Source organism: Penicillium chermesinum (assembly GCF_028974085.1).
Source record: "Penicillium chermesinum strain IBT 19713 chromosome Unknown utg000005l:1.0-4115287.0:1.0-4118363.0, whole genome shotgun sequence".
NCBI lineage: Eukaryota > Fungi > Ascomycota > Eurotiomycetes > Eurotiales > Aspergillaceae > Penicillium > Penicillium chermesinum.
Window position 1 is genome coordinate 277,527 of NW_026695315.1, and position 23,693 is coordinate 301,219.

A 23,693-nucleotide genomic window follows, 5' to 3' on the forward strand; every position below is an offset into this window, starting at 1 on the left:
GGGGAAAAAAAAACCCGCTCTCCTATCTAAATTCTATTGGCGAGGTCCCCACTACAACGTGCAGACTTGAACAACGATGAGGTTCTTCCAGGTGGAAAACAAACTTAAGATGCAAAGTTAACAAAACGAGTCATCCCCGGGTTAGGCCCTAAGTAACCCCCAGGAACACTAGTTCAAGAATCCCCGCCCTCGAAATCTATCCACTCTTCCAAGCCCTCCATCCGAACACTTAGACCCCGATCTCCCTTAACGCCCAAGGACGCTGCACTCGGCCAATCCTTCAGATCGATCTTCAGCGCCGGCGCGGCCCCCTGCAGAAGACTATCGCACAGCAAGAAACCGCGCTTCGCGGCGGGATCTACAGATGCCATGGCATGGATCCAGACAAGCGCCTTCCGGGTCTGCGCGATAGCAGTCTGCAGATCCTGCTCCCGAAGGGTCTGAAAGACCGGATTGGGGACGTGCTGCGGAGCTGCATGGTGAGTGGCGCCGGGTGCACCCGAGGCCGAGTTCGGTCGGCATGGAGCAGGAGGAGAGACTGAGGAGCAAGGCGACGGTGGCTTGCATGAGGAAGTGCAGGACGCTCCACCAGGGCGCGATGCGGGCGAGCCAGGTGATGTCGATTTTTTCGGGGAGGATGGAGATCAGGGAGCACGCGGCTTGCAGGCAGTGGTTTGTCATTTCTGCCCTGAGCGTCGTGCGAAGGGAGTGGGTGGGGGAGTCGGAGTAGTCGGAGGGTAGGCTGTGAAGACTGAGACAGGGTCTGCAGAGGGTGATGCGGGCGGAGTAGTAGTTCAGTGCTAGACAGACGCGTTCGCGGGCGTAGGGGAGCGATTCGTTGTCCAGGTCAGGGTTGATGCGCCAGGGGCCGCCTCCGGGGAGAACGAATTGGTAGCTGTCGGGGAGCTTGTGGATCCAGCGGTCCATTCGGAGGGTGAAGTCCTCGAAACGGTACTCTGTTTGAGAGGCTCCGTTGCGGACGCCCTCGAGACTGTATACTTTGTTGAGGACGGCTTGGGTGAGGAGCGAAAGATCGGTCATATAAAAGAAGAATAACGAGGGGTTGGGCTGGAAGTTAGTAGCAGCCCATGGCTTCTCTGTCGATTGTATCTCAAAAGACTTTTCAAAGAGCGTTGCGCTGAGGAGAACCTCGCGGAGGCCTTGGTCTTGGAAAACGCTTTGTACGCCAAGATGGCCAAATGCTTCTTCTTCGACAGGGACTGGAAGGGAGACTGCACACATTTGTTCCCCGATGCAAGACGCGCGGCCGTTCATGGAAGTGATGAGGTGTTCCAAAGAGTATATCGACCACCAAAGACGACAGCGTGCTTCCTTGGAAGAGTCGGTCGTATCATCTTTGAGGCGAAGGTTTATCCCGAGGGACATCGCTGAGTGTAACGCCATATTTGAGAACTTGGAAGCCCTAGATTATCGAATTTCAACACCGGTGTGGGCTTGGCTGGGAATGCGTTGAACCCTACCTGTTGAGCTGCCCCAGACACAGCAAGTAGAGGGCGATCAAAAACTCCAGCTGGACCTGCTGAATCTCCGGGTGTTCAGAAAAGCACATTGTCACGAAGACCGAGATGGCATGCCCGGGACAGGAATACCAGATCATCATCGTACGCATCAGTGTGAGTAGGGTTCGTGAGCCGACAATGTCGGCACCCGATAGCGAAGATCATATTCAATATCGCGAGCCACTTCCGCGGCGGTTCGATATCATGATTTATGCATTGTTCGTACTGAGCAGTGAAGGTTTGTTCCCGAACAATCTCGAAGAACGGATGGACCTTCGCCACGTATGCATTGAAATATTCACTAGCGATTTCTTTGCGCGGCATAGCCAGCTGGTCCACATCTTTGCGCTGAAGCGGAAGGGCCAAGTCGTCTAGATGATAGTTCATCACTGCTATTGGGAGATGTCCTGTCAAGCGAGATTGGGCGTCTGGAGGCGCATCCGGCAAACTCGCAGGTGAGAGACCTGACCGGGGAGAAGCGGTTTGCTCCGTACTATGATCCCGCATACGCATACCGCCGCTCAGTCCTTGCATCCAGGAAACCTCCGAGTTCTTGCCGAAGAACCCAGCAGCGCGCGCGGTCTCATCTCGGTTCAAATCTTCTCCGACCTCGTCCAGGGCCTCTAGAGACCCGACTGACGAGGCCGTGTCGGCGTCCTTATCTTCTTTCACAGGAGAGGGATCTTCATCTTTGAACTAGGGAGAAAGCTTGATGTTAAACCCATCTTCATTCCAAATCATATGCGGGGAAGGGATACGATTTTCAAAGGTCGTGGTCGGGAGACGGAGGGGGTCATGGATCCGGCCTTGGTGAAGCGGCGCATGTATACTTACCCGGATAGCTCTTCTAATCCTGTGCGCGGTGGGAGAATCGACATCTCCCTCCAGATCGCGAAGCAAATTTTCGTACCGCTCGACGCGTTTCGTGAGTTGGTCGATCTTCTTCTCGTTGCGGATTCGCTTGACATCCTCATAAACACAACGTCTGCTTGCATACGTGCATGGCCCGCAAGACGGTTGCTTGCTATCGCATTTGACCTTGCGTTTTCGGCAGGGTTCGCAGGCTCGGGTTGCTCGCCGTCGCTGTAGTGGCCTGCTAGGAGCTGCGATTCGCGGGATGGCGATCTTATTTGGAGGCGGCGAACTGGATGGTACAGCGCCCGACGGGAAGGCAGCTGGCGGAGGTTGATACGATGGCGAGAAAGCAGTTGACGAGACGACGCGGGAGTCAGAGGTCAACGCCAAGGATCCAGAATAGGAGCCAGGATATGGAAATCCCCGCTGGAGCATCGGTACCCCTGGAGTCTGAAATGCAGGCCAGAGCGGTGCAGGTGCAGCGGAGCGGCCTGGGACCGACTCGGGCGTGGACGAGCGCCGTTCACGATGACGACTCATCAGAGGCAGCGTCAGACGGGGTATATCGGTATAAAAAGATGATAGAGCCAGCTGGGCCACATTGGTATGAGGATTTCCAGGGATCTAGAGGTCCAAGTAAGGCGGGTGAATTATCCGCAAAGCTTGGATATAAAAGGAGACACAGTTGTGTATCCCTGTTCGATTTCAGAAGATTTTGGTTGAACATGTCTAGCTTTTGACTGGTCGCTACTGGTCGCTCTGCATCCGGGCGGGGTGCCGAGCGTGGTAGCTTGGAAGTAAAAATGGGGAGCATATAACGGGAAAGTTTCTGGTATTACTGGTCGGTTCATGGTGCGAGGCAAAACAGGAAATGGAAAAGTTGACTTGGTTTGACGTAAAACTGTGCGTGGCGGTTAGCAAGGCACGCGCTGCGGAATAGTTGCAACTTGGATCGGTACTGGCAGGGTCTGGATACCGGATGGGTCCCACCACAGGATGATCGACGGAAAAGCCCAGCTGACTCGCCCCGATGTCTGGGATCGTCTATTGCTCCTTTGCTCATACCTTGGGAATACCCCGATCGCCATTCAGCTTGGATTCGCCACTTTGGCACTTGTCAGCATCTTTGTGGCGGGCGCTCGCTTAGTAAACCGTCTTTGCCCAAGCTTAAGCTTTCGTAACGATCAAGCATCTCGTACAGGTTGAGGCCAGGATAATCTTGGAGGTTTGTGCATCCATCACGGCCAATTCCGTGGTACTTGCTGTCTTGATTAAGCTTTTCGAGCCCCTCCGCGTAGCCATCGAACCGATTCTGGAGTTTGTTTGAAGCGTCCTCGTCAAACAGATCTTTCAGGGCTTCGGGGATGCGGTCGGAATTGCGAATCCGCTCACCCTGGCCCTTAGCCCGCACAGATTGGCGAAAGAGATGGAACAAATTGCGGCCCAGGGGCGATCGGCTGGCCATGACAGAGAAGGAACTGACCAGCGACAAGAAGTCGGGGTCGAGAATATCGAAGCTCGGGTGCTCGAGGAGAGTAAACAAGGCGAGGTTGATTGAGTACATGGCGAAGTGATGCGCCCGACTAACACCATGTTCTCGCCGCAGCACTTGGACGAGCGCGGCGATACTTCGCGCTGCCGAGAGAGTCACCTCCCATGGATTGTACTTGGACTCAGGTGAGTTGCGCGGGGGACTTTCTGGCGTTTTGGGTGCCGGCCAGGAAGCTTTCGGCCGTTCTTGTTCAGATATACAACTAAACAGGTTGATAGCCAGAGTATGACAGCGCATTCTATAAAAGGCGTGGAAGACGTGACGTTAGGATGATTAAATCTAGGAGCGGCACGGTGATTCGGCAGGGTACATACTCCAGTAGTAACATGTGTGGTGGCTGAAAATCAGCCATAAACACCCCTGGAAGCAAGTGATGCCACCGACCAAGTCTCTCGAAGAGGACGTCGCGAGTCTGGCGCTGAAGCGGGTCTATGTAATCTTCCTTGACCCCGAAAATTCGCGAGATGTCTCGAGCAATGGTAGACAGATTACATGTCTCTTCGAAGAATAAACTTTCATGGGACGAACACGGCTCGCGATGGGTCGGGTACGGCCGCCATAAGCAATGGTCGTCAGTGGAGCTGCCGTTCAGACGGGGGACATTAACATGATCAATTAGACATGGCCTGAGAAAACCGGTATGTACAATGCTGGTGCCATCGTCAACTTTTGCCCCGAAACAGTAAAGATCTCATTCGGTGCGAGCTGGAAATTTTTACATACGTATCGATATTGAACAAACCCCAACCAGCGATTCTGCACGACATATCCATCTCTTCGGAGAAATGCTCTGGGACGATCTTCGGGCCATAGCTGCCCACAAGACCCAAAGCCTCCCCAATGCGGATCGCCTCATGTAGCATGATATAGCCCCGGTCATCATTGCATGACATGGCATACCTCTCGTGCATAAGGAGCGTCGCCTGCAACAGGGCAAGGCTCGGCCGGGGAGACTGGATGGCCCTTAATCTCTCAGCCTCCGCCAGGAAATCATTTCCCTTAGAAGACAATTCGCCCGGGACTACGTAGGACTCAGAGAACTCGGAAAAGAACTAGACAGGATTAGCTATGAGCCCGCGCGGAGTGACAAGACGAGAGAAGAAAAGCGGCCTATCTGCATTGGAAGACATACACAGGCATTGCTAAGCATTGCATTGACCAGATACGGAGTACAGAACTCGGACGACAATTCCCCGCTTTGCATATGTCTCAAGAACACATCCCGGTCTAAAAACCGGAGAAATGGATAATCCCACGTGAAGTAAAGCGAGATGAGATGTGATACCAGATCTGCATCGTCGGTCACGGCCGTCCACGGATGCGCGGGGACCTTGAACAGCGCCTCGTCACACAGATAGTGGATATCCATGACTTTACTGCGAAAGGCCGGGCTGTCGGACTCGATGCGCATGAGGCTGCGGGCATCCTCCAGCTTAGCCACCGTTTCGCGAGAACTGGAGGGGTCTTTGCCTAGCGATGACAGAGCATCATCGATATAGGTCCGGATCTCCTCAGCAGACGCATTTTGCCGGATGATGCCGAGCAGCTCATTTGTTCTGGACTCATTAGTTTCGCGGATAACCCTGAAGATGTCATTCAGAAGATCACGATGATACGTGAGCTCGCTCGCGGTGCGTTTGGCAGCAACTCGGCGACGCTGATCGAGCGACTCGTCGAAGATGCAGATCCGCTGTAAGGAGCGACAGTTATCACATGGGGGAGTGCCAGAGCACTTGGATTACAGAATGAGTTAACATTGGAACAGAGTTCGTTAGATGAGAGAGATTCTCCGTGAGGAACTGCCGGTCATACCTTTCGTTTTGACTTTTTACAGGCGAGACACGCGGTCGACACTCTTTTCTTCCAGGGACCCTTCAAGTTGGAGGGGGACGCTGTCTCATCTCTTAAAAGGCTTCCAATATCTGAGGTTGGTGAAAGAGCGGCTTGTCCTGGACGATTGTGGGGGCTCATTTTGCGGTTGAAGGGGTCGGGATGAAGGCATATATACAAGACGCCGATCTCTCCGGGGTAAGACATCTATATATGTATATATATACACACACGCACTAGAAGTAAAATACTTCTGGATGCCCTCCCCATCGGACTAAAAAGATCTCCCACGGTGGGTCGTGGCGGTGGCACAAGGTCAATGGCAATGGCCACGCACTCGAACAAGAGGCCATTATATCATATTGGCATGGCAAGCCCTAGTTACTAGGTGACAGCTGATACCGACGAGGTCCAACTACCCGCCAAGAATGCCGTTCGGGAGAATCGCAAGATGGTCTATCTTTTGTGGAGAATTACCTTTTCAGAAAAACAGGGCCATCCATCCGGGGCTGATCAATAACAGCCTTTCGGAAAATGGGGCTGGAATCGCCAGTGGCTGTACTTCCAGGATCTCAAGGTGGCACGCGCGCATATTACGCGCACTGAAATCATCGGCAATACGTTCCGCCAGTCTGGTCTCCACAGGGCGAGCTGTACTGCGCATGGGCTTGATTGTGGCAAGCTTGGAATAGCATAACGCCAATCAGGAGCAGCCCTGCAAGAGCGGAACGTTTATTCGCGAAATATACCTCTGGCTAGCAACTCCACCTTGAAATGCAGCTTGAAAGATGTCTCTGCAAAGGGCGTTATTGAATAGCGGATCATGCATATGGAATATGGTAGGTGGAAGGCAACCCGAGCACGTGACCATGTGATCACCGAAGTATTCAATACGCTTTGCAAGTCCAGGATGCCACGGTAGAATTTCCCTTGTCTCTGGGCAGAAGGTTCTGGGAGGTTCACAATAGCAGGTATGCGGGAGCCATACCCTAAAGTATACGGGTTGTCAAGTACCCGCCTCGGTCTGGAGTGGAATACGAAATACGCCAATTACGATATGATCTTCAGCCTATACTTTTGTAATAGTTAGATGCGCTTTGCTCTCCGCTGGGTCCATACACCGCGATAGTCAGGCAGTCTCCATTCATAAATTCTCGCTAGTCCTGGTACCAGTACTAGCAGTAGAGGCTCTCCAACGCAATATGTGAACTCTAACTCCGATTTATACTACTAGCCCGAATCTATTCTTTCATAAACCTGAACTGTATTTCAAAGTCATACCACCCTGCAGCGTACGACATACAGCCCAAAATACTACAGCTGGTTGCCTTCGTAGATATTCAAGTTCGGATGCCATGCCCACTGACACTGGCCAGCTGGAAAAGAGCGCGCCAGCCGGACAACTGATCACGGCTCATAGTTGGCACAGGCCTCATGATGCAAATACAAATACTACGGCTCCAGACGCTAAAGCATTGCGGTCGACAGAAGGAGGCGGTTTCGGGTTTTAAGAGCCTGGCCTTGATACGAGCAGTCCAGGACAACAAGGGTACTTTGTAGAAAAAGGTGGATTCCCAATGCGGATTAAAAACATTGAACAGGAAAAGACAAAACGCTGGATTATTCAAGTGTAATACAGGCAACATGTTTTGCATGCTCCATGGGATTTTGTAGCCATGAATGCACCTCCCAGGCAGAAGTGGCAGAAACAAAATCTTTCTCAAACGCCTGTGGCTAACCAATCAACCCATCTCGCCTACTCCCCGCCCAGACCCAATTCATATTCTCGGGTCTTGAAGGTCTTGAGATGCAGGACGGATTAAACCTGACAGTAGAGCCCCATGGGCGGGAAAAGGGTCTGATCTGATAATCTAGTGCTCCAGAATTCTCAAGCTGCCCTGCACAACGCAGTTCTCAAGCACGGAGCCGGGGGGGGATATCAATGGTGCTGCCCTCGGTGGCAACAATAATGACCGTTCCCTTGAGGGTGACGTTACGGCCAAGGTTGACGGCACCGGTAATGGTTAGGTGGTCGAGTTCGACAATGCGGGGAATGCTGGCGATGCGCTTCTGGAAGTCGGAGACCTTCTTGAAGTCAGAGCCAAGCTTGATAACGGGGACGCCACCGAAACGGTTGGGGTCCATGACGAGCTGGCCGTGCTCCAGGCGGTACAGGTCAGACTTGACAACCATCAGGTCCGAGCAAGCTCTTCACGGGCAGGAAGCGACGACGGGGCACGTTGACACCGTGGGCGTTCCTGAAGTGACGGATAGCAGCACCGACGGCGGTCTCCAGCTGGTAGATGGCCTGGTCGGCCTCGCCCTTCTTGTCCGCAGGAATCGACTTCTCGTTGGGGATAATCTCCATCTCCAGCTCGTTCTCCTCCACAACGCGCTTGATGGCCTGGACGTTGAGCCAGATGTTGTTGGTGTTGAAGTACTTGAACTTCTTGATGGACTTGAACTCGTTGACGTGCTCCTTGGGGACCTGGGCAATCTCAAGAAGGCGGACCTTGCCATCGGAGTCAATGATGGTACCACCCTTGACATCGGCCTTGGTCTTGTCGGTCAACTCCATGATGTACTCCGCCTGAGAGTCCACCATGTGCTGGAGGATGCGGAGATCCACGACGGCTCCCAAGTTGTCAGCATTGGAAAGGAAAATGTACTCAATGCCACGCTCAATCAACTTGTCAAGGGTGCCGGAGTTGTAGAGGGACTCGAACACGTCACCGTGACCGGGAGGATACCAGTCCTGGAGAGGAGAGTCGTAGCTCTTAGGGGCGGGGAGGAGGGAGTCCTTGTTGATACGGGGGTAGCGAGACTGGTTGAAGGTGATGATGTCGACATTGTGGCCCTCGTACTTCTTGATGATGGACTGGGTATCCTGGTCGGTGTTGAAGGAGTTCATGAGAACGAACGGGACGTTGACACCGAAGCTGTGGTTGAGGTGCTCAATCTGACGCACGGAAAGATCGAGGAAGGACATGCCCTCACGAACCTCAATCACGGACTTGGGGCCCACACAACCCATGGAGGTACCGAGACCACCGTTGAGCTTGACGACAGCCAGCTTGTTCAGGAACTCAACGGAGGCATCAGCACCGAGCTCATCGTAGCCGACAACCTGTGAAGGCTGGGGAGGGGCAATGCGCTCCCAGTTGACCGCGTTGCCCTTGGCACGGTCGTTCAGGAAGCGACGGAAAAGGGCGAAGAAGTTGTCCATCTCAGCTTCGAAACGCTTCTTCTCGTTAGGGTCGGTGACGGTATCGGCGAGGGCATTCAGAGCATTGCGCATCTGAGAAGCAGCCACGCTGGTGGAGGCATTTTCGAAAGCCTGGGAGAAAGCCATCCGGGTTAGTCGCGAAGTTTCCTCCATGATGGAGCAGCAGGCGAATAGAGGGGTAAGATAAACTCCAGTACGGATTGGCACAGACGCTCACGATGGAAAAGGGAATGGAAGGATCAAGATAAGAAAATAGAGAAGCTGGGGATGTGATGAATGGGTGCTAAGGGATGGCGGGGAATGCTTTCACAGACACAACAATGCGCTCGAAAACAGCTCATGGGAGGGAAAGCTCTTGGGCCTTGCCACGGGTCGCAGGACGTAAAAGGTGCAGGAGCAACGGGCAGAATAGAAGGAGCAACCCAAAAAAGCCAACACACGATGAAAAGCAACGACAAACAAGCTTCTCATCCGATTCAAGAGTACCGCCAGTTCTTTATTTGCAATTGACACTCACCATATGGGACTGCGATTTGCCATGGTGCTTGCCAAAGCCACTGGACTCATCGGCGGGAGCTCGAAGGTGAGCGGGGAGTGCTTTCGAAGCCATGATGTGATGTGGACGGACGATGGGGGAGGGTGAAGAAGGGAAAGAGCGACAGAGTCTGCAGATAAGAGAAGGTCAGTTTCGGGGGGAAACGTGGCTAAACTCGTCCAGGTGGATTTCCCCTCCGCTCTCGAGTCAAGAGGGGTTGCCACAGATGTCGATCAGTCCTCGCGCAGCCACGGATGTCGACAAGTTGCCGTCATTGGCAACGAGTGGCGGGGGGGAGCATTATGGTTGGGTGGGAACGTACCGGGATTGGCAGCACGCAAGGTGTCCTGGAGAGCTGGAGAGCAGGAAAGCAGCGGGCGTTGGGGGGGGATATTATGAGAGTTCCGGTTTGGGCTTGATTATGGATGCCAAAAGCCCACCAGTCTACTCCATTGAAACAAACATACGGAGACGACTCTACTTTCCTCAATTCGCATTCAAGCACCAACGGGTCCGTGTGACACAGTTCCGCATGGCTGCCCCGCGATCCTAGCTCTTTTTTCTTTCTTTCTTTTTTTTTCCTTCTGAATTAATGGTTTCGTGTCATTCAGGAGGTGATCTGGAATACAGCTGCGGCTGGTCGAGAGCTCCCAAAGCGAAAGCTCCTGATAACCTAAGTTCGATTTACCGCCATTTGCGGCCGCAAAAAGGGGGGTTGAGTGCTGGTCCAGTAAAGGGGGGCGTCATAGTCCCGTGGGGCCTGGATCTGGCCCCTCTAAAGAAAAAGGGGAAATAATGGAATATAAAAAAAAAATTTAAAAAAAAATTAACGTGAGCAAAAATCTTTAATTCTATGCCAATTTCTGACTGAGCCCTGCCCCCTTTTTCGTCGGCTTACTTCTGGTTACTGGGTTATTTGCAGTTTCACCCGAGCTGTGTGTTCGGCTTGATCCACAACCCCCACCATATGGCTGGCTATCGTCGCCTGGAATCGCCAATTTCATTACCCGGAGCGATTACCGATTCTACATCCATTGGCGATGTTCCAGAAAAACACACGGTGCTGAACACCCTGAGGCTCTTCGGCTGCGAGCCTATGCTTCTGGAATGCGTGCTATCGCGTCCATTCTTTAACGTTCTATAATTATCCCGCGGAATGCTGTACACCGGCAATCATTTCCAGGACGGGCGCTCTTCGAAATTGACGACACAGCCATTCGATGCATCCAGTGTCCAAGTGACCGTTTTCAAGCTTGATGCCAAGTCTCCCCCGTACATACAGAGCGGGCGCAAAGAAAAAGGCTCCCGAGGGCATAGAGTATAGTCTCCGGAAGTATTTACCGGCCATCCGAAACAGAGACCGCCGGTGTCAAACCCGAGAATGACATCTGAAACATTCTGCAAAATGTTAAAAAAAAAGGCCTCAACCCTATGAAGAATCCAGGGTGGCTTCAGAACTTCACTAATCGTAGGGTTGGTCCCTCGAAAGCGCTCGGAGCTTAAGTGGGACGCCGTCAACGTTCCTGGTCAAGGTACCAAGCTAATAAAATGAGTTCCCCACCGAACCATTAGATGTGCCAAAAAAGCGCCCTACGTGAGTGCCAAGTCTGAAAAATCCGGTTCTCCTTTCTCCTTAGTGGTCTTGGGTCTATATATAGCCACGAGTCCAGACTTTGCCACTTAATGAGCTCAAGAGACTCTTCAGCTTATTGATACCTACTATAAATACCAGTTGAAGTACTCTCCTGGTTGAGGTGCAATGAACCCCGTGCAGGGCTGCACATCAATTGTATCTACTCCGTACGGGGCTAAGCTTCGGGACGAGTGCAGATCCCATTCTCTCAAAGGGGCTGTGCAACTTGGAAAAAGAGGGGCTGGATTCTGTCGATTGCAGATAGGGGGCTCATCAGATCGCGATTCCGGGTCTGGCGGAGCAAAGAGCTCCCTGGTTGCAAAGCCTGGTAGCTACGAGCGGCTTGGCTCATATACAATCCAACTGAGTTATCTGAGTTAAGTGCAGGCGTGTCACAAAGAAAAATCTAATTGGGCCGGTGGCCTGTATCTAAAGCAAAGATGACATTGATAAGACATTGGACTGCTCTTGTGTCCTTGCCTGCCTGCTTCTTTTACAGCCCTAAGCTTCAATATGGTATTCAACGATTGAAGAACAACTGATTTGCTCATATGGAGATTCGTTCCTGACCACTAGGTGGCGTAGCATCGAGGAAGATTGCTGTACTACATCCAATGCTTAAGAACCGACTGGGAGATCCGCACAGGGCAACTGTCATTCTCACCAAATCCCGCCGGACGGTCTAGACTTTCCTCACGAGGCAGCGGGCCAAATGGCACTGGGAGTGGATAACATCAAAGCTTATTCCAGAAGCTCTCAATCAGCTGAGCGACCTCCGGCACTCGCTGCCTCGCAACCGCATGCCCAACCCGTGGCACAATGGCAATATCCTCCATTCCAACCCCGCGTAAATCCTGCTCACTACACACAGTATCTAATTCACCCAGGATAGAGAGGCACCGGATATCCTTCTTCGCCACTTCCGCAAACGCAGCATGCTGATCCAGCACCCCGCCATCTCGAAAGATCCCCACAACACTCGCCCTGTGGCCCGCATGCTCCCTCAGCTCCCACTCTCTCACAGCCTCCGCCACAACTTCGCCCTGCGCAACTCTCTCCCTCCAATCAGACGGCACGACTAACTTGCCCCCCTCCAAGTACTCAAAGATCCATGCAGAAGCTCGCTCTTCTAATCCCTCCCCTCCTGCCAAGTAGCCCCGCTGCGTCTCGTCAAAAGAGGCAGACTTAATTAGACCCGCAGGCGCGATGAGCACGAGCGAGGAAACACGGGCAGGATACTTCGCGGCGAACGAAGTCACCGTCGCCCCACCAAAAGAGTACCCGATGAAATGCGCATTGTCCCACCCTAGGCGCGCCATAACCGCTTCGATCAAGGCGTGGAAGAGCGCCGATTCATGTGCTGCAACAGGTGTATCTGTAAGCCCATGACCCCACAGGTCCACGAGGACGAAGTGTGTAGAGGCGAATCGGGACTTTAGCGCCGTAACTAGAGGCTGCAGTCCGAGAGCGGGGGTCTGGACGCCATGCACGAGGAAGACCCGGGCCACCGGGGTGTTCCTGGTGGCGGAGATGTGGGTGGTAGTTCGTAGTAGGCGGCTTTTCCCTGTGGCGTCTGTAGGTAGCTTGCTGGTGGCAGGAGATTTCCGAAGGTCGATGTGAAATCGGCCTCGGATGGGGCCTGGATTGGCTGGGACCGAGCCGGTGGTGCTCCCGGCCTAGGGAGGACAAGGAAATTGTCTGACATTGTACAAGTTGATGCACGGCTGACGACAGTCTAATAGAATTGAAATCTTGAAATAACGCAATACCCCCAGAGACGGTTTTATATCAACTGTGATCCGCGGTGGGGGTTCTAAAACTTCGTCATTTGTCTCCACTTTTCGATCTCTGAGGTAGTTGCCTCCGAGCCGCAAACCTGACTTGTGCTAAGGTAATTGAGCAGCGTTTCAAGGCTTGTGGCTACTGATAATGGCTACGGATAAGCCAGAGTCTAGGGTAGGGGGGCATAGGTAACGTAGGATAGATCCATTCAATAAGAATGAAGGTATCCGGTATGCTCTGTAGCCCAGTACCCGCATGCACCGCTAATTAAACTTGAATCACAATGAAATAACAAAATAGATAGAGAGGTCTGCGGTGCGTATCGAACCCCTCGCCAGGGGCCGCAATATCAAGTCTATTTTCGGCGCAAGATACGCAAGAAACGGTGAAGCTTGCGAGGCGCATTCCGGCGGCCTTCCGTTGGAAGGCTCGATATATGTTGATATCGCTCTTTCTGGTCCTCATAGACTTGGTCTGGTTCGCCCATCTGGCAAATTCGCGCATCACAATCATCGTCGTCCCTTTCGGTGGCCTCGCTCGATGATTCTTCAGCAGACCGCTCAATCAACTCACACCAGAGACGAGCTTCGCACTCGAAATGCAGAGTATTCGGGTCTTCAGGCCCTAAATGATGTGCACATAGCTGGACACATTTCTTCAACATTTGCATGCCTGGATCGGTCTTGCCGGCCGCCAGTAAGGTCATCGCAACTCTGCCCATGCTTTGCAGGGTATCGGGATGCCCGCGCCAACTGCTCTCTTGCTTCTCTCCATGATTTCGTAGGCAAACTCTTCGGCCTCGTCAGTTTTACGTTGACAGCGGTATATATGTACCAAATCCTTCATGCTGTTCAAGGTATGAGAGCTTTCAGGACCCAATGCCTCCTCGCGGATTGCCAGGACATGCTGTGCCAGCTCCTCAGCTTTCGCCCATTGGGCTTGATCACTATAGATGAGAGCCAGATCTGCTTCGCTTGAGAGGGTGACGATATGGTATTGGCCTAGCGCTTTCTTTAGACCCTCTATAATAGCAACCTGTAACTTCTCTGCATCATCCCAGCGTTTCTGGTATCTGTACGTGTCCACTAGACTTTTCATCATGTGCAACGTCTCGGGGTGATCGGGCCCAAAGGCGATCCTGCTCCCCTCGATCGCCTTGGCATGCAGAGCTTCCGCTTCCACCCAACGGCTCTGCTTCTGGTAAATGGACAATAACTTCCCTACCTGCTCTAGAGTATATTTATGGTCAAGACCAAAGACCTCCTGCGCAATATTCACGGCCTGGGTAGACATCTTCTCTGCTTCTTCGAGTCGGTCTTGGGACTCGTAAATGTCGGCAAGGCTTTCCATTCCTCGCATGACCGCTAAACTCTTCAGTCCGTAGAGCTCTTGGGAGGTTTGAGTAACCTCCAACTGAAGGGCCTCTGCTTCGTTGTACCGCCTTACTCTGTCATGTTGATAGATGTAGGCAAGCTTGTCCATGCTGAGAAGGGTGAGTGGATGCTTGGGCCCCGTCACTCTCATTCTCACCTCAAGAACAGATGACTGTAGCTCTAGTGCTCGCTGAGGTTCTTTCATAGCTATATGTGCTGAGGCTAGGAGCTCAGTACTTGCAAGCGTCTTCTCATGTTCCGGGCCGAATTGCTTGAGTTGAGCCAGCCTGGACCTATCAGCTGCCAATTTGCAATCCGCCAACCTGCCTTCCAGATAGGCGAAATTGGACATTTTGTAGTTCAACATGGCCCACAAGTCAAGAGCTTCGTCACTTCCAGGTTCCCGCTTGCTTTCTCGCTGGAAATGGGTGCAGACAAGTCGGCATTGCGGCCAGGTGGCAGACGAGACTACGGGAAAGCGCCTGCTGAGCTTGATGAAGAAGTACTTTTTCCATGCATCCAATTGTCCCTGGTCCGACAACCACTTTTGCATGGATAATTGGACAAGTCGGTGCATCTCAAAGTCCTTTCCGTCAGGGCCGATGGATATCATGGAATAATCCCTAAGAATAAAGATGTCGTCTTCGAATGTATCAAAATTATTAGGCTCTCTGTTTATCGCCTCCTTATAGTAGTTATCTTCGTATACGGCGTCCGGGACATCACTGTCCCATTCGAAAAGATGACCGGTCAACTGCACAAAGTTAGCTCCCTTCCCACATACTCCCGTCCAGCTTTACATACGATCTCCGCCTGCTTGACATCTCGAAGAAGGCTTTCCGGAATCCCTTGTCGATCGAAGAAACTCATCAACGCCAGCAATTCTGCGGCAGAATTGCATTTCTCCGAAGATAATCAAACGATATCTGCCAAGTAACAATGATGGAATTCTTAGCTTCGAGGTCCCGACGCAGGTGGCCCCCCTCGTGAATCAGAAGACTGATCTTCTGATGATCGCTCGCTAGAAAGTCCTCCAAATACCGCTTGACCGACTGGCGGGGCCCTCTGCTTAATGTAAGCAGCAGCTTGGACGATGGCAAGCGGCATAAAGTCCAAAGCCTTGGTCAGTTCAAAGACGTCATTTTCGTCCACCGGAGCTGCAAGCTTCTTCGTGAAGAGCGACACAGCCTGTGCTCTGTCCATCGGTTCAATCGAAAGAATATCATAGTCTTCCGCTATTCGCGCTGCAACAGCTCTGTTCCGACTGGTGACCACAATAAAGCCTTTCGTAAGCTGGCTGAAGTAGGCCCATATGGAGAGGTCGGAATTAACAGACTCGCTTGGCGAAACCGCAGTCAGAATCTCCTCGTCGTCGATATTATCCAGTACAAGCACCCATTCTCCAGACTCGGAATCACTCAGCCAATCGCATACAAGCTTCAGGGCATTGGCTTGTGGATTTCGGTGACCGGGTATTTTCAGCCGATCTGCGATGCCGCGACAACTCTGCTCGACCCGTGCCGCATTGCTTGCGTGGATCCACAAAACCCATTTCTCAGGAGATTGGTCGCGGACCTGGTAACAGAACTCGATGGCGAGTTGCGATTTGCTGCCAACCCATGAGCCGAAGAAGCAAAGTCGTCTTGAAAACCTACCCAACTCCACCCAGGCCAACGAGCGCTACTCTCCCACCAGGTATCGAGGCTTTTCCGTGGACCTGGTCAAGTAAAGTGCCACGATCCACAAACTGTGGATCACGACGAAAGGGGACAAGAGACTGAGGGGAAGGTCGCGGCGTTTGCGGGCGCTCTAAGTCTCCGATTGTTAGTATGCTACTGTGATCCTCGCAAGTGCCTATCGCACACATACCTGAAGTCACGTATATCGGCCCATTGCTGATACCTACTTGCGTACCAATGTTCCCACTACCGAAGTTGATCGAGGCTCCTACAGCATCAGCCGGCGCCATGATACGTATAGTATCGTCGCATACCCTCGAAGGGCAGGTTATTCGCATTAGCAGCCGTAAATGAGAGGGAAAGACGACCAGCCTTACCGTCAGGTGACTGTGGCGCCGAGTGCTGTCATCCCTGGCCTTGTGGAGCAGCCCCCACTACTGCGGAGACACCTGGGTTGTCATATGCACATTTAAGATTGATGTCGCAACTTCGAGGTAAACCGCTCGTATCGAACTACACGATGGAGATGAATTCTCTAGAAACCACTAATATTGTCTGGGATATGGTGGCCATGTTGGGGCTTTGACCGATGTACTTGATGGCAAGATCTCCTGAATTGATCGATTCAAAGTATACCAAGAAGAACACGCAGAACAGGATTATTCACACTTTACTGGCTAATAACATAGAGGCCAGGTGCAAAAAACAAGGAAGAAAGAAAGAAGGATGCTGCAAGATCGAAACCGCACCGAACAGAGGATATCACATAACGAGGAAAGGCAAATCAAAGGTTTTAGTGCCAAAATACAATTCCAGGAAGGACAATGGTCACAGAAAAAGAAAAAGGAATGGCATTCATCACGCTTAGGCACCGCTTACACTCCGGTTCTTGGTCAAGAAGCTGCGGCGAGATACCTTCTTGGAATCGGGGCTCTCAGCGCCATCCTCGGCCCCAGTGGCGGCCGTGGAGTGGGAAGTAGTAGGTCGCAGAGTAGATTCTGAAGGGGTGAAGCTTGAGCGGATGACGACGGTGCCGGAACCAACGTTGATAGATTTATCTTGGTCTGCGACAGAGCCCTGGTCACCGACGAAGAAAAGGGACTCGCCGATGACGTCGTCAGAGCCGAAGGTCGAGTGGTCGACGACCTTGACCTGGAAGCTAGTTTCGGCGGTGATGTGAGGAACGCGGAATGAGTCATTGAACTGGATGGGTTCGCCGCTTCCCTTGTGGGACTTGGTCTTATGGACCTCCTTCCATTTGTTGGATTTGAGAGCATTGACGATCACGCGCACATTGGCAGATGTGGAGAAATCGGAGGCGGAGACAATTGTGATGTTGGCTGTGCCGGTCTCGCCTCGGCCGCCAGCGATGCTGTGGCGATCACCGACTTGGGAGACGCTACTACGATTGCGGGAATGCTCCTTCACCGGGGTAGAAGGGCTAGAGGTAGGGCTACCGTCTTGCAGGGGTGTGGCGGGGGACAAGCCACCGGTCTGGGGGCGAGGCTCCTCCTCGAGGATACTGGCGTTAATGGAAGCAGTGTCATCGCCATTCTTGTCCTTCCTTCCGCGAGTAAGGCCGTGCTTCAAGAAAGAAGCACCACGGACAACATTGCTGCCGAGGAAGCCGACTCCCTTGACAGGAGCTCCGATGACCTTACCGGGCACGGCGAAGGTGCCAGAGAAAGTCGAGGAGCCCTGGCGGGACCGAACGACGTAGGTAGGCTTGAAAAGGAGCTTCAAGCGAATGACACCAGACTTTCCGTCCAATGGAAGTGTGACCTCAGTTGCCTTGAAAGGCTCAAGAGCCTCCAGATCGATCTTGGCTGCACCCAAAAAGTCTGCAGACTCACCAAAGTCCCAATCGTAGACATCAACATGTAGATTGGCGCCTATGCGCGACTTGATAGGAGTTTCGAAGAACTCATTCCAAGCTGGATGCAGTGTCTTCTTCTGCACCTTTGTCTTGAAAATGTCCTTGTGGTCATCGCCAATGCGGAACTTACAGTATGGATCACTGTATCCATTCCGGTCGGCTGAGGGCAAGTCAGCAGCATCCAAGACATCGACACGGAGGTCACCCATGTTGTTAATGCTTTCACGTGGGTCAAGCTTCATCTCCACGGGGATGTAACGAGCGCTAACGGTGATTTTGCTCACTTCTCCACTGTTCGAGCGGAGAACAAGTTGAGTGGGGTTGTACTATATGAAGCTGTTAATATCAAACTATATGGCGACGCCGAAAGGAACATACCAAAATACGGGACAGAGTGGAAAGAGTGTCACCGGTCAGCTTCGAGACAATATGGTCTTCCTTCGAGTCCTTGCTATTTTCTTTTTTGACTAGACGCAAAGTGATCTTGGAGAATTCTAGTTCACGAACGAAGGCCTCGCCGACTGGAGACGGTCAGTAAAAAGGGCACCCACACTCGAGAAACGAACATACCATCAGCGGTCTTGACAGTGTGAGTATGGATCTTCGACGATATGTAAGCAGGGAACATGTAGTCGTCCATCAGAACTTCGAGGTGAACATCCTTGTGCGACAGTTCCCCTTCATGGAACTTAAAGACAATGAAACCAGATTCTGAATCATCGAATTAGCTTTGGTCAAACCAACATAGGAAGAATTAAGCCTTACCATATTTGTCAAGATCATCGGCACTGATGTAGGTCTTTGGAATCTCCTTGAGATCCTGAACAGAGCCAGTCTCCGAGTCACGACCAGTAGCCGGGCGAGAGGAGTTAGACTCGAGACTAGGGCGGCCATTAGGAACGGTGCCGTTCGTCTTTCGAGAAGCCTTGGAAACCTTGGAAGCCTTGGAGTCCACGCTGAAGTTCTTTTTGTGACCCTTGGTGGAAGTTGGGGAAGCAGGAGCAGCGGGCGTTTCGCCAGCAGCAACCTCGGTTACCTCTTCCTCTTCTTCCTCGTCCTCCTCGTCTTCGGGGTTGACTACAGGAACGCATGGGTAGAAAGCAACGGAATACTCGATCCTACCCTTGTGGGTACCCTTGCCCATGGTGAGTGGACTAGTGGTGAGTTGTTTCTCGTCATCGATCTCGTACCCGCCAGTTTCTGTCTCGCGAACAAAGTCCGATGCTTTAAGCTCAACCCAGCCCAGGCTTCGGTCCTTGTTGATGGTCTCTTCGTCCATGACTTCGATAAATAGTCTTTCGCGAGCGCTGCGAATAGGAACATAGACAATTTCATCCCACTCGGGGTTCAAATTGTTGCGGAAAGTAACGGTGCGACCCTTTTGTAGACCAGACAGCAGGACGCGAGCATAAGGGTCAGACTTGCCCATAGACTCCAGGTTCCGCAGATCATGAGCAGCCTTGAAGTAGAACCGCATAACACCAATAGGGTCGATGTAGCCTGCACTGCCAGCGATAGCACCAAGCTGAACAGGCTTCCAGCCAAGAGTCAACTTGACACGTCCAGTCTGAGCGCCGTGCAAATGGAACCATTGTTTGCCCTGATCCATCAGCTTCATCATGTCGTTGAGCTTGATCTGGTAACGGCCGATAATCGGGTCTGTGGCGAGATCACGGTCATCCTTGATGATAAGGCCCAATTTAGCGTTCTTGCGATCAGTGACCAGGAATTCCTTCGATGCGTTCGGGAAAATCGGATTATTGGTTCGCTTCAATTTACCCGTGATGTGAATTTCCTTTCCGTTGAGAAGCAGGACAGCGTAAGGGTTCAGCTTGCCAACCAAACTCTTAGAACCATCCAGATCCTTCGCCTGCTCAACAGTGAACTGCGCAATGCCAGTGTTCAACTCGGGAAGAGCCTCCTCCTCGCCGTTCTCATTCCTGGCTCCCTGAGCGACAGGGAAGAAACGGATGTCAGCCTGAACAGCACCACGATGGCGACCGCTAGACATGACCTCGAGATAAAGACCTTCATGCAACGGCTCGTGCTCTAGTTTGTCAAGGGCGAAGGAAGCAACTCCCATTTCCTTGTCCTTCCGGTACTCATTCCAGTCAAAGACCTTGATGCTCAACGCGTCGGCAAACGAAGTGATAATGACATAGATGGTCTCGTTCCACATAGGGCTGTCGGTATCATGAATAATCTTGGTGCGGCCCAGTTCCTTGCCATTGTTTAATGCCAAAACAGCGTAAGGGTCGGGAGTACCGGAAAACTTATCGGGATTCTTGAGCTGTCTACCAGAGTGCAGAGTGACGGCGACAACACCAACAGCTTGATCGACAGGGTTTCCAGCCAACATTTTGGCGATTTCGATAGGGAACACGTTAGGGTCGTACATCATAGGCTGCAAGTTGGCGTGGATCTGCTCCTTGATGAAGTTCTCCAGGCCGGGAATGAAATTGATATCAAATCCAAGGGTATCACCACCAAGCGGCTTGCAGACATAGTCGATATCTGGTGCCTCCAAGAAGCAGACATCCACGCGCTCAATGTGCGGGAATGGAATTTGCAGCTTAACCTTCACGCGCATCAAACCTGAGCATGCCATGTCCTCGACGATCACGTCCAGGCCCTTGCTCACAACACCCTTGCCCACTCGGACTTCCAGGACAATCTTGGGGTTGATCTTATCCTTCAGTTGGCGCGCGGTCAAATCCATGGTGTCGTTAGGGGTGAAACTAAACTTCCAGTCCATGATCACAGTGTCCGGCTCGGTCTTGGGGTAAGTCTTGACATGCTCCAATCGAGGAGGCTTCGTACCGAGGATGAAGGTCTTGAGGCGCAAGCTGTCCAGGAAAGCAGGGCAAGAGGTACTGAGGACCTGATCGACGGAAGAAATAATGGTGTCGCAGAGAACAGGAGCGTAGATAGGCCAAAATTTGACCAAGAAGCTGTTCATCCACTCCAGACTTTCGGTATCGGTTTCCAGTCGCTGCTTGGACATCTCGCGATGGATATCGTCGCGGAAATTTCGACGCACTCGCCGAATCGATGTGCGGTAGTAAGTGCTGCAGGCCGCCATGACCAGAAGCACCCATCCAATACCACCGCCCAGAGTGGCAACAGACCAGGAAAATAGAGAGGCAAAGACAATGACCCCAGCATTGTGGTACCAGTCGCCGAACAAATTCTCCGGTAATCTGCCCTCGAGGAAAGTTTGGTGGTCTAATAAAGTACCCTCGGCCTGTTCCTCCTCAGTGGGTTCGTGATGGTGCCTGGGCGCCCAGCCAGTGCGGTTGCGTGCCCATCTCAGATCTTCTTCATCCTGTGTCTTGCTGTTTGCGTTGGCTTCTTCGGCGAGGACAGCTGTCGCCGATCGCGGTGGTGGTGGCAAGTCGTAGTCTGCTTTTTGGTTGAGGTCCTTAAGCTAGACTTAGTACAATTTACACATTAATCAGCTCGTGGGGCTGCTTACCTGGTCTGTGATCACGGCCATACCGTGTGGCTTCTTCTCCTGCAGTCCACCCGGTCGTCCCTGCGATATTCCCGATCAGCCTGTCAATCTCGTAGCTGTACCCAATATCATTGTGCTTTCTCCTTCTCTCCGGTCCCAGGTCTGGAATTGAGGTCACTTACCACTTCAGCGGCCAAGGCCTTATCTTCGGGTGAGGCATTCGGGTTGAATTGGTATGCAGGGACGCCCGCCTCTCTCACCTCCTTCACCAACGCCTCTTCCACCATCTCCGGATTAACTTTCGACTGGGGGTCTTGAGCTAGCTCCGAGGCAGCATCAACGATGCCCTCCATCTTCATCTCCGTCTTTTCTGCGTCGGCAGACGCCATGTCGGCGGTCGGCGCTTATTGATTAATGATGTAAAAGCGATCAAGGTTCTTCGGGCCTAGAAGGAATTGGCTCGTTACGCGATTTGGTGGTCGCAGGACGAGCTGGAGAGAAGGGATCCCGGGCGCCTAAGGCTATGAGCGAGAGGGGGCCTCGCAGAAGGACCGACGTGCTGAGATGGTAAGGTTTCCCTTTAGGACCGTAGGGCGAGGAGGGTGAATAAGTCCCAGGCGTGTTTTGGATGAGGGGAAAGTTGGGCAAACGAGAGAAGTGGAGAGGGAATTGGAGAAAAGTAGCCGCCGCTTGCGTCAAGCGCAGTGGCTGGTATATCCGGAGTGGGAAGTGAGGCCAATGGGCCGATTTTTGCAGGAATAGTGTGTCGATCCAATTGTAGCCTAAATGGCAATTTCACAAGCCAACATTAGGGCATTTAAATCCCAGAGAAAATTCTCTCAGAAAAAGGGAGCGATCGTCCGCCCCACGATCTTCGATCAGTGACGTACGCTTAGCAACTAAACGAGCTCCGCAAGCTCGGGAAGCAATGAAGCGGAACCTTGGTTGCCAGCTTTGCGGCTATGGAGTTCCTGAATTACCCATCTACTTCTGTCCAGTCCTCGAGTATTCTGATGGGCTCTCAAGCCCGGAAATGGTCCTATTCCAGGGAGCCCGGCCCTTATTCTCGACGGGACAGAACCGGCCCCGTCCACTAGTGTGGACTATTAGTTCCTGGTGCACCGCCACACATTCTCCCTTTTTCCAGAGTGGAGATTGTGGCTAGAAAGGGGAACAGCCCTACCAGGCAGCACTGTTTAGGGATCACGCTCTACAAGAATGACAGGTTAATGGGTTGATGCTATTGCTCCCAAGTTTTGCCACTGCGAGCTGAGCTTAGCTGCACCGGCCAATGTAGTACACGTGGCACGATCAACGCAGCAATCGAGTTGGCGCCGGACCTCCAGCTCATACGAGTATGATTACGCTTCACAAACATCGGACAGGACTCCAATCGCTAAACCCTCCGCTGAGCAGTTTCAAAGTCCCCTGTTCAACAATGATTAACCTATTAGGTACTTATGTGGGAGACTGCAATCCACTTCGCTTCGGTAATAGTGGATTGGACAGTAAGATTCAAGATCCAACATGCCCAAAGCAGTTAGTGTATCCTCGGACGAGCAACGCCAAGGAGAACGCGCACCTACTACACTGGGCATTTCCAAGAAATCCACTCACCAAAGTTCTCAAGTTTTGTGATTCGATATCGTATCTCTCGTCATTGGGGCCCATACCCTAGCGCCGATCTGTGTAATTTGAGCGTTCCTTTCCAGGACGGGACGGGGACGTAGCACCGTGCGAGTGCATGCAGGTGCAGACCGCAAGGTTTGATCCATCAGGAAGCGAGTACGAGGCCTGTGTGCGGAGCGTTGGCTGCTGTTCTCTGTTTCAAGACTCAGCATGTCCTGGCAAGGTCGAAGTACTGGTACTTTACTTTCAGGGCCTACGTAACCCGACCTTGGGAGCTCGAACCCGTCTCCACCCCCACTGGTCAGCTAGGATCATTTTCCTTTGGGCTTGGCCGTGAGATCTGCGCGGATTGACGCCGAGGTAAACCGATCCTTCGTGTTAGCGAGCTAGCTAATGCAAACAAGAATTGCGCTAACGTGGTGGAACCTTGGAATTGAAATGTGGCTGGTAGATAAGCGGCTCAGCTACGCTCGATTGAGTCGCTTGCAGTTCTTGGTCTGGTAGAACCCAATTGATTTTGCCTCTACCGTGAAAAGGATCTAGTTCTGTTGCGGAGTACTAGCTAGCTGTACTCCGCGCGTGTGCTATTTCTCCGAAGTCAGTTTCGGCTTCCATTCCCCTTTGAAATCAAGTTGGAAACACTGCGTCAATGGAAGGGTCATAGATGGATCGGCCGGGGCGACAGTCTTTTATCCTATTCTTACTAGCAGCACGTGCGAGGCATGTGATTCCGAACCCAACGCTTCCCA

At 52.4% G+C, this 23,693-nt stretch overlaps 5 protein-coding genes across 5 annotated transcripts; all 5 read right to left on the minus strand.

Annotated features, from left to right (window-relative positions):
• Positions 1-173: 173 nt before the first annotated feature.
• N7468_006266 (C6 transcription factor) lies at positions 174-5,898 on the minus strand (the record flags this gene model as incomplete). The annotated part of the gene is made up of 11 exons (XM_058475562.1): positions 174-472; positions 540-1,423; positions 1,482-1,540; positions 1,611-2,216; positions 2,355-2,999; positions 3,441-3,480; positions 3,575-4,129; positions 4,242-4,577; positions 4,651-4,979; positions 5,060-5,617; positions 5,740-5,898. 11 exons carry the CDS (start codon positions 5,896-5,898, stop codon positions 174-176), a joined length of 4,470 nt encoding a protein of 1,489 aa, XP_058328452.1.
• A 1,773-nt stretch (positions 5,899-7,671) lies between these two features.
• Positions 7,672-9,593, minus strand: ugp1 (UTP glucose-1-phosphate uridylyltransferase; the record flags this gene model as incomplete). Its single annotated transcript, XM_058475563.1, has 3 exons — positions 7,672-7,938; positions 7,997-9,094; positions 9,501-9,593. 3 exons carry the CDS (start codon positions 9,591-9,593, stop codon positions 7,672-7,674), a joined length of 1,458 nt encoding a protein of 485 aa, XP_058328453.1.
• Positions 9,594-11,885: 2,292 nt separating this feature from the next.
• Positions 11,886-12,856, minus strand: N7468_006268 (alpha/beta fold hydrolase; the record flags this gene model as incomplete). Its single annotated transcript, XM_058475564.1, is given in 2 exon segments — positions 11,886-12,827; positions 12,839-12,856. 2 exon segments carry the CDS (start codon positions 12,854-12,856, stop codon positions 11,886-11,888), a joined length of 960 nt encoding a protein of 319 aa, XP_058328454.1.
• A 779-nt stretch (positions 12,857-13,635) lies between these two features.
• Positions 13,636-16,275, minus strand: N7468_006269 (Tetratricopeptide-like helical; the record flags this gene model as incomplete). The annotated part of the gene is made up of 3 exons (XM_058475565.1): positions 13,636-15,078; positions 15,348-15,948; positions 16,172-16,275. 3 exons carry the CDS (start codon positions 16,273-16,275, stop codon positions 13,636-13,638), a joined length of 2,148 nt encoding a protein of 715 aa, XP_058328455.1.
• Positions 16,276-16,849: 574 nt separating this feature from the next.
• Positions 16,850-21,704, minus strand: N7468_006270 (uncharacterized protein; the record flags this gene model as incomplete). The annotated part of the gene is made up of 6 exons (XM_058475566.1): positions 16,850-18,187; positions 18,240-18,382; positions 18,432-18,572; positions 18,627-21,288; positions 21,337-21,396; positions 21,498-21,704. The coding sequence occupies 6 exons, from the start codon at positions 21,702-21,704 to the stop codon at positions 16,850-16,852; spliced, it is 4,551 nt and encodes a 1,516-aa protein (XP_058328456.1).
• Between the last annotated feature and the right edge of the window lie 1,989 nt (positions 21,705-23,693).